An 18,176-nucleotide genomic window follows, 5' to 3' on the forward strand; every position below is an offset into this window, starting at 1 on the left:
CATTGGAGAACTTTATTACGTTACCTATTACACGCAACCTGGTAGTTATTATTTAACTCAACTTATTACGCTTTAAGCATGTTCTGGTATGTGAAGTTTATTTGTGGTGTATTATTTCACAAATCGAATATTTCAAAATCACTTTCTGTACTCGTTAATTTCAATTCTCAAGTAAATAACAACGCATTCCAAAACTCGGGTTTTGTTTTTTATTAAAAAAATAAAACGAATGTTAAATAAGCGATTTCGAACGTTGTGGGTAATTGTGCATAAGTATACGGCACCTCATAGAGCCAAGCGCTTTAATAACTTGTGCTTGCATATCGGCCAAGTGCGGATCAGAAGGCATCATTGAAGCAAAACAAACACGGCTAATATTCGATATACTTTCATCTAGCGACGTCATGAAACAACTTAACACTAGCGGTATAGGTAAAAATATTCCCATAACACAAACAGTGCTTTGTAGGGCGACAATATTCTGTAAGTCCATCGTTGACGTTGAGACCGACTTGGTAGTTACGTCACGCCTTGACTCCGGTTTTGATTGATGACCACATAATGGGCATTTAGTTGGGACAGTAGGAGCTTTCACAAGTGCTTGTTGTGAGGAAATGACGCATCTCGGTAAAGCCCCTCTTTGCATTATACCGTCACAGATAGGTTTTATTAATTGGTCAACGTCCATTAGTCCTGACGACTTCGATTTCACAAAATTCGTTTTGGTTTGTGACGTCATACGTATCTCGCGATTCGGGTCGCTTATGTTCGACCAAGGTTGGATTTTCATCATTTGTAGTTTTAATCTCGAGTTTTCCGCCATCAGGTGTTGGATATCCGCTTGGTGGCGCGCTTCTCGCATCCGGAGCTGTATGACCTCATCTTCGAGCTGACGTATATGGCATTGTGACGTCACTGTGGTAAGTTAAATATTAGCACCGGCACGTGACGTATGAATGATGATGAAATGCAAATACAATAAACGAAAGTCACGTCGACAATGGATTATTATTTAACAAACGTTCATTGTTACGAAATAAACGTCCACAAATTATTCCATGACGTAAAGTACACATACATACGGAAAATCCCTTAAAACCTATTTACGAATGTACCTACGAATATATTTGCGTGTAAAGTGTAATGCGGATTCTATATGGGTGATCCTATATACAGCGAGGTACACTGGGAAAATAGGATTTAGGTCATTATCACATAAACCACGCCTTTACCACACCCAATTCCACTTCTAAACCCCATACAGTTACGTGGTTACTTGTAAGCGGGCACTGTTATTGTTCTAGCACGCGGGATTAATAAATCATATATGTTCATTCATTATACATGTAAGTAGTATAGATGTTGGGGCAATGGGCCAACTCTGGCTTAAATCTAAATTATAATTCCTTGAAAAATACCTCCTTCATATAGAATAGAAAAATACAGCTTCTTTAAACATTCTTATAAATGGCCTTGTGGTAATTACCCAAATCTGGCCTTTAAACCCTGTGAAAAACACCTTAACCACATATAGAATAGAAATCTCAATTGACCAACGCCTCTTACCATTCTCATAGATTGCCTCCCTCGTAATCTTCTCCTGTCGCATCTCCAACCTGCTTAATGTACCTTGTGTCATCCGGATTCGATCCTGAAGAGCAAAACTCGCGCTCGCTTCGATTTCTAACTTATCAACTACGTCATCCATCGCGTCGAGCCTCGAATATAGTTCGCGTCGCTGTCTTGTTCTGTGAATATGACGACACAGACGTTAGAAACCAATATTAGTTCGTGAAGAACTTTGTTATGGTAGGCTTGTTTTAAATCTTCCCAGAAATCCGTTTGTTTTAAAACTGGTTTCGCACCAAACTCTATCGTCTTACGTTTCTCTTTCTTTGTCGGTCATTCGTTTTCTGGACAAAGACGAAACACTGGAAAAGTCGCGATCAATCGAAGCCGACAATGCAGATAAATCTAAATCGTCATCTTCTGTGACGTCATCATCCGTTATGAGGTCAGCATATTTCTTCTTCCATTCCAGAAGCGCGTTTTCATAAGTGTATGTTGATGGGAGTTCGAGAGCTGTTAAGTAAATATGACGTCACTATGGGCTATTATGAGCAAACATAATGTTTGACGTCGACCTTTACATTACCTTCAAATGTGTCGTCATAATCTTTATAGTCCATTGAACAATACTCCTCCATGACGTAAGCCTTTGTATTTTTACAGAAATTTACTTAAATGGCGGAGTCTGAAAAAGAACAAATACTTTTATGACGTATAAATGCTACTATTGTTTCTTTTATTGCCCAAGGGTACGTCATAATAGCTGCAGCGATGTGCCGTCTTGGAATCTCACGCACTACTGAATTCGCGCGACTGAGCAATCTTTGCCATGAATGAAAATGTTAAACAATGGTAATTGTTTGCTTAACATACGCATAGACTACTCTGTTACGTCATATTTATTAAACTAACCGCACTAACTACGCCAGACATAGCGGAGTCGATTTAATCGGAACTACAGTACTGGTATGATACTACAGTACTCAGCACAAGACAGTATAAGTAGTTATGTTAAACCGACTTAAACATATTGTCAACGTGGATTACAATATATCATTTCGTGATCAAACACTGCACGTTTTAACCTTTACAACATTTACTTTCATATCCTAGCCAAGCAAGCTTGCAAGGCCTACTAAACAATGCATTCCATACTGCTGCTGTACAGGGAAACTTGGAATAACCAGCTGTTTTAACAATTTCTACTATTTAAAATCATTACACGTATCCATCTATAGTGCTATACAATAGTTGCTCTCCTATTGGCTACAACTTACAAATAACCATACACAGCCTATTTAAACACTGTTTAACGTTGCATGCCCTATACTGTACCGGTAAGCTTACTGCACTGAATGATTGTCCTTTGGATATCTCAGCTGTTTTAATACTTTCTAATCTCAGGTGTTACCGTTTAGTTCAAGGGCGTTCGTTAATCTTTATCTCGGCTGCGTCTATTCACTCTCTAGGCTCCGTAGCCGCGAGTGCCTTCTTTTCCACTGTGACGTCATACTGGAGTGATAAGAAAGGAAACTGTGACGTGTGCCGAGTGGATTTACAGCGAACCCGATTACTGGATAACCACCCGCCAGTTGTCCCGGGCAATCAAAGTGGGAATGAAACATTAAGCGCCCTTGAAACGTAAACATACTGTGTGTATGTAGCGTTTATGTTTGAAGTATTTTAAAATGTAAGAAATACTTCACAAAGGGCGCAATAATCGATATTTAATAGAAATGCGTTTGCTCTGTCTTTTTAATACACAGTACCTTATTAAGCTCTCTTCAAGCATAGTATACTGAAGTGTACTATGTTTCAACGGTCGATATTTCATATTGTGTTCGCCAATTACATGACAGATGTAACAAATTAAATATTGAATTCCCGGGTATAAGGGCAGCTATAACAACATATGTTTAAATATTGGAAATTGTGTATAATAATAACACTGTGCAACTCGGGGCTGCATTTGCAAGACCAGAGCTTTTGTACCTATACGTTTAAATAACAAAGTAATTAAGTTTATTGCAATCTGGGTTCAAAGCAGAGTCCGTGTTTGTATACGGACTCTGGCTCAAAGTATCTTGTAACTCATTTCCAAGATTTACCAAACTTCCGGAGCGTCTGGCTAAAATCCAGTCCCGGTCTAATTTAAGTTGATACAACAAAACTATAGTAAGTTCTCGGCAAACTTTGGGTAACTTTCGACATGGCCCATATTTGAACTTGACTCCCCAGTTCTAAACTTTTTAGGCTACCATATAAGGGAGTTTCCCGTAATGCGCGGGAACTTTTGCATTCCAATGTGTTAGGAAATTTAATGTCATATTTTACGTTTAATTTAGATTAATATCCGACATTTGAATGTCATTTTTTTATATACATCAACTTATACATCGTTTCCACGCGTTACCTAACACAACTAATTTTACTCTGCACTCAAAATACAGCGACATTTCGTACAACGAACATAACACAACACTTTTCCTTTCCCACAAAGCATTATACCCACGGCACTTAGTAGTCTCGGAAATTGCACATAATGGTCAAAACCATGTTGACTGGTTCCGCTAAAACGATGCAGGTCCTGCTGTATGCTTGTGTCGAGTTATTGACCAATCAGCGAGCTCTATTTTGTAGCGCGCGATATCTCATTAAGTATGCTTCTAGATTTCATTTGTTTGTCGCAGCGGGATGTTATTATGACGCAGAGAATGTAAACAATGGATTCTTTGTTTTATTGTCCACAACTTAACCGACAATTAGAACTTTTTTCTTAAAAGTCAATTACGTACTGCAGCGTGCAAACATTGGAAATACCCGCGAGTCTACATTGTCAACCATCGAGACAAATGAGGTGTCTGTCGTGTAAAGCAGGCAGTAATATAAGGATCAGACACATTCCAAGAACAGGAAATACCAAAGAGATAAAGCGACATATATGGCTGTCGTTTAGATGTTATTTTCACGTTTGTCGTATAAGTATACGAATATACACGATTGTAGATTTTATTTAAAATATAGCCTACCCTACTTTTATTACGGCTGTGTTAAATACTGTATATAGTGAAGTCAATTAGGACCATAGACTGAAAAAAATCGTATTTATTCACGCTTTATCTATACATAATACTTGTACTATACGGCATGCCCTATATATAGCATTGCAATAAATAATTGATGTGTTTTGCATTGGTAGGTGCTAGTGACAATCATTTGGTTTGGGTCCCCATCTAATGGGGTTTTATCTAACATGGAACCTCCAGTCAAAAAAGCTAAACTGACTTCTGGTGTCAAAGATGACGTCACAATACCCTGTGTGATGGTATTAGAAACTCTTGTTAAACTAACTGCTGACCAGCATTGCAAATTCCAACTCAATAATCATGTTGGCAAAAAGCAAGAACTTCCATTTGCGCAAAACCCGTGGTTCTATAAACAAAAGCACTTAAAGAAAACTGTTTTAAAACGTGCAAAGAAAAATGCGTTTCGAAAGGACTCTTGCAAGCAACTTGTAGTAGAAGCTTACAGAGTACGAGCTGAACAGTTAAAGAATTCAACAAAACTATTTGAAGTCGAATATATTGCAAATTTTAAGATGATTTCTGTAAGTTGTTGGTTTTCCATTACCACTAAGCATAAGGTGTGACACACATGGTTTTATAGTGTGAATACATCATGTGTGTCTGGTCTATAAGAAGACACCCATGTTATAACTCTACAGTGAGCATGGGGTGTATGAATACATCATGTGTGTCTGGAAGAAGACACCAATGTTATAACTCGACAGTCAGCTTGAGGTGTCTGAATATGCCATGTGTGTCTGGTATATAAAAATACACCAATATTATAACTTGATAGTAAGCATGAGGTGTATGAATACACCATGTGTGTCTGGTATATAAGAAGACACTCATGTTATTAAGTGACAGTGAGCATGAGGTGTGTAAAAACAATGCCATGTTATATCTTAACAGCAAGCACAATCTGTATGAATGAATATGCTGCATAATAACCATTACATCTTGTTACAGAGCATCCGATATTACCTTGTTAAGTGGGTTGGTTGGCCAATGGAGGCAAACACATGGGAACCAGCGGATAACTTAAGTTGTCCCAACCTTATTCATGACTTCCATGAAGATTACACAAAACAATTGAACAAGTTCCTTAAGGAGAGGAAACTGTCGTGGAATAAGGTGAACCAACACCGATGATACATTGTGTTTTGGAAATTAAGCGATAAGACTGATTTTAGGCAGAAACCACTAGAACGCTGTTTCGGAATCTCGATAAATATTTAAAGTTTACTGGAAAAGTGTTTGGTAGATTTTTAAACCCAGTTGCAAAACATCTGATTGCTTTGTTGTCTGAATGAACTTGTAACTCCAGAAGCTATGGTATCATAAATCCAACCCTGGTTAAAATACAACTGGTTTAAAGATTTATTGACTTAAAAAGTCAATCTTGCTTTATTCCGATTCTTTTACAGCTGTTCGTGCAACAGAAAAAAGAGAAAGGTGTTTTCCAAAAACTTTTTGAATCGACACCGACAAATTTTAAATATGTTTCACTTTACGCCGAGGAAAAAAGAAAAGTTCTTTATCAATTACAAATGTGGCAGAAACGAATCAACGAGATTTCGAAATCCATGCCTTTGATTGCTGTAGAAAATGAAGTGGATTTATGCGTAAGTTGTTTTAATACAAATAATACAGGTTATACAGTTCATATTATATATGACACAAATGTCTTCAATTTCAACCATTTTGGTTTTATTTGTGAAGTTGTTTGAAGAGGTTTATTTACATGTGATTGTAGAATGCATTGGTCAAATGCAACTTAACTTGTATAAACAGTTAAACACACGTGGAAAGTTAGTTGTCAATAATACTGAAGTGGGCGGCCCACTTCAAGTGGCGGTCAATTATAACTACATTAACCCCTGTGAAAATACATATCAACTTCTGATCAATGCCAATTCCTATTCAGTAGACTGGTGATATAAATTATATTGACAGAGTTTTCCCCCCGAGTTTGAATACGTTGAATCAAATATAACTGGAAAAGATGTTATTATCCCTACGGACCCTCTGATTGGCTGCGATTGCACCAATGGCTGCACTTCCCGCCTAATTTCAAATGGATGTTGTCCTGGTATCCATAAAGGGAGAGCCCCTTATGCAAATAAGCTCGTGAAAATCAAGCCGGGAAAAGCAATATTTGAATGTAATAGAAGGTGGGAATGTTTGGGTTATTGTGGTTAAACCAGAAAGTGGTGCAGCTTCGATAATTTGTAAAGCTACCTGCCAAAAAAGTGTCAGTCAAATACAACCTAAGTTATATAAACACCTGTGAAAAGTGGTGCAACCAATTCAAGGTTATTGTTTTGTTGACACTTTGTAAAACAAGATGTCAAAAATATTGAAGTGTCGGTCAAATACAACTTAACTTATATAAACACCTGTAAAAAGTGGTTCAACCAATTCAAGATTATTGTTTTGTTAACACTTTGTAAAAGTCAATGCATTCAATAAAGTATTCGCCCATTTTAACCACAGATGCAAATGCGGAGTGGATTGTCCGAACCGTGTTGTGCAACATGGACCTCGTAATGCATTATCCATATATAGAACTTCTAATGGTAAAGGATGGGGAGTTAAAACCCTACAGTTTATTCCTAAGGGAACTTTTGTTATGGAATATGTGGGTGAGGTATGTTGTTTCTATTTGATGTATGCTATTTCTATTTTGTATATATCATAAGACTGTGGGCATGGGAGTGGCAACCATGGATAAGTCACTCAAGTTCCCACCCACGAGGATATAAATGGCCAAACCAACCAAAAGTCATGTCTGCTTATCCACACACTGCAATAGCTTTAGCAGCTCGACTGTGGGCATGGGAGTGGCAACCATGGATAAGTCACTTAACTTCCAACCCACGAGGATATAAATGGCCAAACCAACCAAAAGTCATGTCTGCTTATCCACACACTGCAATAGCTTTAGCAACTCGACTGTGGGCATGGGAGTGACAACCCACTAACCACCCACTGCACACCAGGTAATCACGAATGACGAAGCTGAAAGACGCGGGAAACAATACGACAACAACGGAATCACTTATTTGTTTGATCTCGATTATTACGACTCGGAGAACCCTCTCACTGTAGATGCGACGCGTTACGGAAATATTTCACATTTTGTAAATCACTCGGTGAGTTGTATATATGATGGGAAGCGGTGTGTATGTGTGTTGAAATATGTTTCAATCTTTGCTACCATATTAGAAGAAATAAATGAAATTTATTTTTAGTTATTGTTGATTGAGCTAGAGTTACACAAACTCATGGAAATAACAAGAGGGGCATTTGAAATTATTAGGCGGTGTTTAAACCACCACTTTTGTATTCAATTTGCCTATTTTTTAACCACTGGGTAAAATAAGTTTCATTTAATCATTTTTTATTTACCTGCAACTTTTACTTTTTGCCCTCCAGCATATAGGATTAATAACTGATATAGATTATGTTGTAATTAACCAATACACCCAGTGCTCTCCTAACTTACAAGTATACAACGTGTTCATCAATAACTTGGATCCATCACTGCCACGAATTGCATTGTTCGCCAAATGTAATATCGGAACGAATGAAGAACTTACATTTGATTACCAGATGACTGGAGATAATACAACAGGTGGGTGATATATATGGGTGAGGTCCTGCAACATGGTATGGGGCCAGAGATTTAGGCCTTTTGAACTCACATTGTAATATATTGAAGCTCTGGTATTTTCAATCTGGTGAAAAAAAGGTTTTGTCTCTGTTTGTTGCAACTGTAACAGAACATTATTACTGTTGGAACCTATGCAGATATTTTATAACATCGTATTGATATGGACTTGTTGGTTTTTGTTTCAAGCTTTTTATGATAAAACAATACGTAACAATACCTTGCTTATGCAACAGACACAGCCAACCCCAGTTCCATTAAACGGACTCGTTGTCTTTGTGCGTCACCCAATTGTCGCGAGTGGTTGGTATGATTTTTACAACTTCGTGTACTGCACAAACTTTATGTTCAGCTTTATTTTAAGTTTGCTTCTTTGGTTTCTACTTCAAAGTTTACCGCATGCAAACACAAGCAATGCTTCTCAACCTTGTGACCCAAATATTCAACACAAATTTAAAGCAAATCCTTGGCAGACGAATTTCCAAAACTCCACTTCATAATTTTTCAGTAAACTTAAAATTTAAATTTTAACAAGCTTTGTGGACCACTGTGGTATTTGAATCAAATGGTGACCCAGGGGTTGAGAAGCACTCGTATAAAATGTTAAATACTAAACTTGTGTTACAACTTACAAACAAATACTTTTTAGACTTTGTAAAACAAAGTTATAGAAGTTATAATGATTGCATTATTAATAAAACTGCATCAAAACATTGGGACGGAAAATGATTAATAACCATGGAGATAGTATAAAATATTGGTTTGGACGATTCAATTGGCACTATAGAAAAAGCATTTAGGCAGTACCGGTAAATAGAGATAGTATAAAAGGCAGTTGTGGTAAAAGGCGACAGGTAGAAAAGTATTTACAAGGTAAATGTACAGAAACTTGTGTAATTTCATCAGTCTAATAAAGCTCTTTAGGAAACTTATTACTTTGCAAACCATTGCTTCAATATATTAATTTAGGTTCCATAAACAATTCTATATGAATGGGTGAGGTTGTACAGTATGGCATGCCATGGGACATGAGATTTAGGCCAGAATTGGCTAATTACCCCAACGTTAAACAATGAGTAGTTAATATGATATCTATGGCAACTGTGCAGTTAATAAGATATCTATGGCAATTGGTTTAGTAAATACGATATCTATGGCAAGGTTTATTCAGGGAGGGTAGGTAGGACACCTGGTGGTTGAAAAACAGCCCCGACGTCGTTGTCTGAAAATGTTGAGTCATAAATATTCGGCACAAACTTACGAATATGTTTCGTAAATCTGACCCTGATTTAGAACTTATATTGTTGGATGATTCTCGTTGCATCATAACAGAATACACCAAGTGCTACTAATTTAAATGTACACAACAAAAAAGTCAAGGCCATTAATTAACTGTGATATTTGGTACACCATTAGTTGGGACTTGATTTGTGTTTTTTCCTGTATTTAGTAAAACTTGGTGTATTCTGTTATGATGCAATTGTCCAACAATATGAGTGTTAGATCAGGGCCAGATTACACCATATGTATATTAACATCAAGTCACTTCATACCATCAACTTTGATTTGTTGCTTCGGTTGATCCAGTCTGTAGTTATATGGAGAAGTTCCGATAAACGTGTCATCATGGCCCTTCATATGGATACAACGTAGGTTAGAATAGATACAACGTAGGTTAGAATAGATACAACGTAGGTTAGAATAGATACAACGTAGGTTAAAATAGATACAACGTAGATTAAAATAGATACAACGTAGGTTAAAATAGATACAACGTAGGTTAAAATCACGGGTGTAATATTTCTTGAATTTTGCATAAAATATAAATCTGTTAACCTTTAACTTTGTGTTTCGTTTATTTTGGATCGGTTTTGATTTCTGTTTCAACTGCGGCCCGTCAATCTATGGGAATAAAAATGATAAATATTTAGATAGACTGGTAATTCTGTATTATTACAAGGCCACACAAATCGATGTTGTTTTTTTAATACACAATTTAATAACTTAATACTTAATGCACCTTGTAATTAACAAGCATTTTATTCTGTATGGGTAAGTTCCCATGACAGGACAATTTATACAATATATACAACTCGTTCAAGTGTCGTAAAACTGTCCAAGCATGAACAACCAATTGGCAAACCTCCTAACCACTGCGCTGCATACACCACCATACACACAAAATCCACCACCATAGAAACAACATACACCACCATAGAAACAACATACACCACCATAGACACCACATACACCACCATAGACACCACATACACCACCATAGACACAAAATCCACCAGCATAGAAACAACATACACCACCATAGAAACAACATACACCACCATAGACAGCACATACACCACCATAGACACCACATACACCACCATAGACACAAAATCCACCAGCATAGAAACAACATACACCACCATAGACACCATAGACACCACCATAGACACAAAATCCACCAGCATAGAAACAACATACACCACCATGGAAACAACATACACCACCATAGACACCACATACACCACCATAGACACAAAATCCACCAGCATAGAAACAACATACACCACCATGGAAACAACATACTCACATATTGCGACACAGCCCACAACCCAGGTTGATTCAAATCCTCCACATTATCATGAGGTTGTTCCATTGGCAACATCCCACCTCTCCTCTTCACCATGTTTGGCACGTTACGGACCCAACTTGATGACATTTCCTGTCAAAGATAAGATTCAGGGAAATTCATCGTCAACGTTTTCTATCCAAAGTTATTATTTGACATTTATAAAAAAAAGTTTTTTTATAAGTTAAAGTTTTTTCAGAAACTACTGAACTGTTTATTTTTCAACTGATTTCAAACCCTTCAATTTATTTTACAATGTCAATTTAAAAACAAACTTATTTAGTAAAAGATTTAAACTTTTTTAACATCAAAGTATACGCAAACCATAGTTGTCTACCAAAGTAAGTATAAAGCAAAGTTCCAACCACAGTACCTGCGATACACTGTGGAGGTCGAAGTTCATCCCAAGTGGATCTTGGTGTGTGAACGTGTGTTCGCTGTATTCAATTTCGTCATCGTGTTTATCCCTGAAAGTTATTGTTGCGTTATATTAAACTTTTACAGTGACCATCTATACAAATAAAGAAATATCCACACCCAGCATTGTTCAGTGCAGGTGAGCAGGGATATTTGTTTAATTTGTGAGGTGGCGTTTCCACTACACTACAGTGTAGCTCGCCTCGGTGTAAAAACAAATAAAAAAATTTCTAAACTGACATTCTCTAAACAACGCTGGCTGTAGACATTTCTTTGTGTAAGACCGCTAACATTATTGTTAAAATACTATACACTGAGCATGAGATACAGTGAGCGCACACCAAATTATAACTCGACAGCAAGCATGAGGTCACACTCACAGGTTTGATTGACAGCCACGTGCGTGCCGATTTGCGAAAGCTTTAGCGATCATCCGACTTCTATGACGAATCCTTTTCATTTCATTGTCGCTTCGACCGATCAACCTGTTATGATGTAATAATGGTAACTAACATGTTACAATCTAAGTTAAGATTTTCAAAAACGGTTCTGCAGCGTGGCATACCATGGGACCAGGAATTTACGCCAGAATTGGCCACCCATTACCCCAAAACCAAGGATAGCGAGGGTGTTACTGCATGGACCTCACCAGATGTTGAAGCCTGTCGCTTCCCTGAAGGTAGGCGACAGCGGCTTTAATGGATGGAAGATCTCTCCTTGACCAACATTCTACACAAACATAAACACAAGCGTAAACACTCACTTGAACCAGAACCTCCTCCAGTTTAAAGCTGATGCTCTTGTCCATACCCACGTGCTCATGGCAATCCCTGTACCAAACAAAGCTACCAAGTTCAACTTCATCAAAGCAATGCTTGGTCGGTTGTGCAACTCACAAACTACAGGGGTTCCACTTAAGGTCTCAAGGATGGTAACGTTGGCCTCACATCTGGGGATGTATGTGTTTGGTAGGAACATATTGTAAAGGGTTAATATACGGTATACCTACATGCCACCTAACCCAAGTAGATATATTATTGAGTGTCTATAAACTGCCTTAGTGGGGTCTAGATGGTAGCATCCTGGGTTGTGTGGTAATAGACCTACATCCCAGGTCTCAGGTGCCTCACTGAAGACCTCACCCTTATATAACACAACACTCACAAGTCACAACCCAATGAACCACATTATAACTTACTTGATGAAGTCCCTGAAGCTAGCCTCCCATAAAGCTTGATGCGTCAACTCATAAACATGGACGGCAAACGTGATGAATACGAACACAAATGCAATTAAGGTAAAGATACCTGTGTGTGGGTGCATTGGTTACTATCTTATATAAACCTACATATACTGGCTTAGTGTCAGTGGTTGGAGAAAGATTAAGAGGTTGCATGTTCAGGGCCCACCAAGTGGAAATAAAGAATGAACTATAGTTTCTTGTTTTACACTTTTACATGTACATCTTATTTAATGATATTGAATCAACATTGCCAAAAATTCAAGGTTATATTCACATAGTTTAAGTAATACCCTGTTTGATAAATTTCTTGCTACACATAATTTTTTTATTGGGGTGAAATCATTTTTTAAAAAGGGTAAAACTTAAAAAAGTAAAAATAAGTAAATCAGTAAGCAAATGTGCCACTAATTTAAGGTATGCATTGATTCCATAACATATATTAACACTCACATAATATTACCAAGCATTTAATTGCCATTTTCACATGGTTTAAATATTACCATACACCCTCTATAACAAGAAACCTATTACTTGTACATTTTTTTTATGTTAAAAGTCATTTATTCCTCACCTATTCTAGCCATGGTCCACGTTATCTTCGATACAGCACTGTCACTTAACAATCCAGATTGTTGGTTCTTCAATGAGAATAACGCAGCTAATCCTCGAAGAAGGAAAAAACCAGCAATGAACAAAACAAGACCGACAGGGACCAACAGAAACCCAACTCTGTACCTGTGATTAGTTGGGAAAAAAGTTTTTGGGACCATGGTTTAATAAGTGGGATCACTTATGTACATATTTGGGGTAACGGGCCAACTCTGGTCTTTATTCAGGTCCAATGGTGCGACTCACCATAGGACCTCACCCATATAGAATAGAATGTGCATACACCATGTTTGGGTAATGGGCCAACTTTGGTCTAAATCCCAGGTCCCATGGCGTGCCTCACTATAGGACCTCACCCATATAGAATATAATGTGCATACACCATGTTTGGGTAATGGGCCAACTTTGGTCTAAATCCCAGGTCCAGGGTGTGCCTTGCTGTAGGACATCACCCATATAGAATAGAATGTGCATACACCATGTTGGGGTAATGGACCAACTCTGGCCTAAATCCCAGGTCCAGGGTGTGCCTGACATCACCCATATAGGAAAAAAACATGATCCTAGGTTGGCTATTAGCAACTTATAAACATTTGAATCTTATGTTAATTGATTATTGTTCTGTGTATAATTTCATAATAGTCTGCCTGTCTGTCCTGCCACACTAGGTTTACCTCATATATGCCATAACTGATTAACCACATGTCAATTACACATTAGATTACACATAACTCCCAAATAATTGACCATAACCCAGTACTCACATATGAATTTACACACAATCATCTGCTCATAACGTTAAGTAGTAGTACTTACAAATTAACTGTGTATATTCGACTTACATATGATTCTTGTATCCAATAAAGCATATTCCACTCATAGAATCTCCATCAACCTGCGATACTCCAAGACAAGCAAGTACCAACACAAACGGGATGCACCACGCCGCTAGGTGGAACTTGCGAGTCTATAAAACAGAAACAACATAAACTATAAACTTCTGTAATATCGGCAGTTGTTGCTACCAGGCATTTTTTGGTGAAAGTCAAATTTTTAATAAAATTAGTATAAAAAATTGTTGGCTGAAACATTAGTTCTTAAAAAAAACTGTTTAATGACAGTTTGATTTTAAATTTAGCAAAATAAATATGCAGACTTTAATAGTTATGTGTCACTTTTGCAGACACTGTGAATTGGATACGAAAGTTAAAGTCTGCATAACGTCAATGTCACAAACTACTTTTCGCATATCTTAAACAGTAAAGGTCGTCCAGGGTGCTTTTTGGGCCAATGGATCGTCTTTACCAATTAACCTGTTAATATGTGTACCAAGAATATTCACATAGGATATCATAATTGATTCCAAGGCATTAATCATATGCATACCCTACATGAATGTTACACGGCCATGATTAGCACTCAGTATCAGCATTGCATCTTAAAGTTATGTCATGGCAGTCGCTTATGATAATAATATGTAAACATTCTCCTACCTTCCCTACAAGCGGATCTTTGCGTGTATTGAGTGCCTTGTACATAATAAACCACGAATATGAGAGGATATCAAACCATATAATGCCGGCCATCAAGAAGAAATAAACCAACACAAAGATGACTATGCAAGATGGGGATTCACCTGTTCCACTACAAAAGAAACAACAATCAAAGAAAAATAGGAATTAATGTTACATTTGTACACAAAATAAGGAAATTAACAAAAATACGTATAGATATAATAACACTAAAACAGTCACAAATATACAACACAGAAACAACATAATCCTTTAGCAAAACAGACATCCTGCTTACAAAACAAAAACAGGCAAACATTTACAACAATAACAAAGAAATGATGAAAAGATACATAAAACAAAAACAGAGACACAAATATACAACTAGTAGACACACATATACAAAACACAATCAAACAACACAAAAGTCCGACAACAAAGCGACAAATACAAAAAGGAACCAACAGAAACAAGACCGACACAACTAAAACAGAATTAGACAAACACAATAAAATTAAGACACCTATAACATTAAAACAGACATACAACACAAAACAAACCGCACCTACAACTGTACAAGCTACAACACACATGAACTTACACAGGTTCCCCCAACCTCATTGTTCCATCTCTCCTACACACAATCTCATCTCGGGCATCGGAGAAGAACTGAGCCAACCACCCAATGCAAGCCATGAAGAAACACAAGTTGATGTAGAATATAATACGCGCCGGGTATTTGTTCGAGTTTTTCCAATCAACAAAGAATGAAAGCTGGAAGGATATTTTATGGTTAAATTACTGTTAGAAGCATTGGCACCAGTATATATGATGCTAGTGTAGATTTTTGTAGATGTTCATGTTGTCGCAACCCCTGGATTTTCCAATTAATAGAAGCAATTTATTTTTAACAAGAGATTAAAAGCTTTAAAATATCTGTTACATATTATGTTTGAAAGTCGATTAGGGGTTTAACGTTTACAGAGGTTTTCTTTGTAAACATTTTTGTAAACAGAGATTTCACTAATAAGGTGTTTAGTACATTGTGAAACAGTAATAGAGAACATTCTGTAAGAATTGAGACTTTAGTGGGGTCTATATGTTACCATCTAGACTCTACTGAGGCAGTTTATGAACTCTTAACATCTTACCATCGCAAATAAAGTACATATGCAAGTCAACCCAGCCAACACAGCAATGAACACATGCATATCAACATGTTGTTGTTCATTAAATAATGGGTTCATACATTGCAAGCCACAGCCATCTACACCATCATAATATGAGGCAGGGTTAGTTGTTGCCATTAGTGGGGCTTCACATCCAGATGCATTGAATTTTAACAACTTTGTGGATGGAGACTGCAAAAAGGGGAGATGACATTAGCACTAATATATATAGACACATAATTATATAAGTAGGAGTGGATCGTTATTAGGGTCTAGAGCCTTTCCTTTTTGGTAAAAACTGGGCATAAGATGTGTTCTACAGCCATCAATAGCTTCAGAAGAATTTTATTTTCAGTTATTTAAACATACTTTTGAGGTAGAAATGGAACAGTTTGTTTGGTTATTTTACATTTAAAAATAAGGTGCCAAAACATATGATATCACCCTTTTTTTAAAGTTAATGTGGCAAAACGTTACACCTATACAATACCTGCAGCTGGTATAATACACAACTAACCTCACATTGATCTGCATAAACATCATTATTATCACATCTTAGGAAATCTGGCCACCCATATTCAACCTCCACTATTTTACATGGTTGTCTGGTGGCTTGGCAAACTTTGCTGTAAATAAGGAGAAATTATTAAACAGAGTATTTTCATAACTACATATCTATCTCTTTGTAAAGGGACAACTAATTAAATGAAAAACAATAATTATACATTACAGGAAGCCCACAAAGTTACATATGTGGTAACTTGTGAGTAGGCACGAAGTGTATGAAACAGAACACCTCGTGTTATAACGACTGTCGTTGCCCCCGCCATGCGAGGATAAATAAGTTACATACGTGGTAACTTCTAAGTAGGCACGAAGTGTATGAAATAAACAAACAATGACTGTAGTTGCTCTGCCATGTTATAACGACTGTCGATACCCTGCTACGCAAGGATAAATAAGTGAAATATGTGGTAATTTGTAAGCGGGCTTAAGGTGGCTGCTGTAACGACTGTCGTTACCCTGCCACATAAGGATAGAAGGTTTCATTCATTCTAACCAAGATGTTAAACTAACCGATCAACAAGTTGAATTTTGTTTTCTCCACATTCAGGGAAGTACACGGAGCATAGAAGAGGTTGGATTGCATCCCAGCATAGAGGTACTGCACGGATGCCTTCATAGAAATCATATTTGGTGAATAACAGAATATTTTCTGATTACAGTAACAAAGTTAACATATGATAAACATGGGAATTAACAAGTAAATGCTGGTTATTATAAAAGAATTAAATAAATATAACAGTATATTGGGTAAACACTGTGGCTGCAAAAGTCTACATATTTAATATATAAATGCGTTTTTTACCTAAAAACGCCAGGCGTTTAAAATATGCTGTAGGTAAAAAGAGTGCAACATAAAACCATTGCTTCTGAACCCACAATGCAGTATAACTTAAACTTATAGTATAATTAAAATAAATTAGGTAATTGGAAGAAAACTGTGCGTAAAGACAGCAGTAAAGAAAACAACTCATATACTATAATACCTGACCAAAGCAGCAACTTTTCTTTTACACCAGCCAATGTATCAGCATCAGTAACCAGTTCAAATGACGTTTGTGAATATGGGAGATCGGAACCAAAACACGTCGTATTTCCAAGATCGACACATCCAGTTTGTGAAGGTTTATTACATTGTGGTTGTTGGTTAAAAAGATCCAGTAACGATGGGGCTGCAGTTGTGCTGTTACCAGCTGCCATTACTAATATATACTTTCTCACATTACAAGGCTAATTGATGGTAAACTTGGACGGATGTACCTGTACGTTTGTATGTAAGATTTAGTTGGCGTGAACGTATACATGTATTTAAGAGAATTTACGCGCGAAAAACTGAACATACGAGTCAAAATTCACACGATCTTTTTTTTAATTTAACAAATTATTTCTTTTCAGTCGTAGTTTTGAAGAAATACCGATAAACAGACCGAAAAAATATTCTACTGCTTTGCGCTCGTCCGACTTTTTTAGTCACGGTCGAATAAGGAAACCAAATGGCTGACGATTTCCGACAAAAAACATCAATTATTTAAGGGGTCATTCAAAACATCTAAGCTTAGTTTTATACTTACCAGTTACCACAACAACAAAAAACACGTTTTTTATACATATTTTTTACTTGCTACTTCTTATACCTCGTGTTTATGGTCGAACTGTAGCGTACATCATATTTTGGATTACGATCAATAACACTGTACTAAAACTACATCCTCCCTACAATCTAGTAC

The 18,176-nt window shown here is 36.9% G+C and overlaps 3 protein-coding genes and 1 long non-coding RNA gene across 4 annotated transcripts; 2 read left to right on the forward strand and 2 right to left on the reverse strand.

Moving 5' to 3' along the window:
* Positions 1 to 195: 195 nt before the first annotated feature.
* LOC149737177 (uncharacterized) lies at positions 196 to 2,296 on the reverse strand. Its single transcript, XM_089876025.1, has 4 exons — positions 2,156 to 2,296; positions 1,884 to 2,082; positions 1,567 to 1,748; positions 196 to 915 (listed from the first exon to the last, which is right to left on the reverse strand). The coding sequence occupies exons 1-4, from the start codon at positions 2,205 to 2,207 to the stop codon at positions 233 to 235; spliced, it is 1,116 nt and encodes a 371-aa protein (XP_089732151.1). The 5' UTR covers positions 2,208 to 2,296; the 3' UTR covers positions 196 to 232.
* Positions 2,282 to 4,763, forward strand: LOC149737178 (uncharacterized). The gene is made up of 2 exons (XR_016384858.1): positions 2,282 to 2,421; positions 2,974 to 4,763. It is a non-coding gene; the product is annotated as an uncharacterized LOC149737178 (long non-coding RNA).
* LOC149737179 (histone-lysine N-methyltransferase SUV39H2-like) lies at positions 4,688 to 9,020 on the forward strand. The gene is made up of 8 exons (XM_089876018.1): positions 4,688 to 5,176; positions 5,604 to 5,768; positions 6,062 to 6,259; positions 6,591 to 6,808; positions 7,131 to 7,284; positions 7,637 to 7,789; positions 8,127 to 8,271; positions 8,544 to 9,020. The coding sequence occupies exons 1-8, from the start codon at positions 4,823 to 4,825 to the stop codon at positions 8,618 to 8,620; spliced, it is 1,464 nt and encodes a 487-aa protein (XP_089732144.1). The 5' UTR covers positions 4,688 to 4,822; the 3' UTR covers positions 8,621 to 9,020.
* LOC149737180 (protein smoothened.L-like) lies at positions 8,635 to 17,762 on the reverse strand. Its single transcript, XM_089876009.1, has 16 exons — positions 17,436 to 17,762; positions 16,963 to 17,062; positions 16,403 to 16,511; positions 15,868 to 16,077; positions 15,318 to 15,490; positions 14,699 to 14,849; positions 14,048 to 14,172; positions 13,168 to 13,331; positions 12,552 to 12,660; positions 12,117 to 12,302; positions 11,734 to 11,838; positions 11,310 to 11,403; positions 10,898 to 11,029; positions 10,144 to 10,209; positions 9,861 to 9,939; positions 8,635 to 9,529 (listed from the first exon to the last, which is right to left on the reverse strand). Exons 1-16 carry the CDS (start codon positions 17,647 to 17,649, stop codon positions 9,471 to 9,473), a joined length of 2,076 nt encoding a protein of 691 aa, XP_089732135.1. The 5' UTR covers positions 17,650 to 17,762; the 3' UTR covers positions 8,635 to 9,470.
* Positions 17,763 to 18,176: the final 414 nt, after the last annotated feature.

Source organism: Ciona robusta, chromosome 4 (assembly GCF_009617815.1).
Source record: "Ciona robusta chromosome 4, ASM961781v2".
NCBI lineage: Eukaryota > Metazoa > Chordata > Ascidiacea > Phlebobranchia > Cionidae > Ciona > Ciona robusta.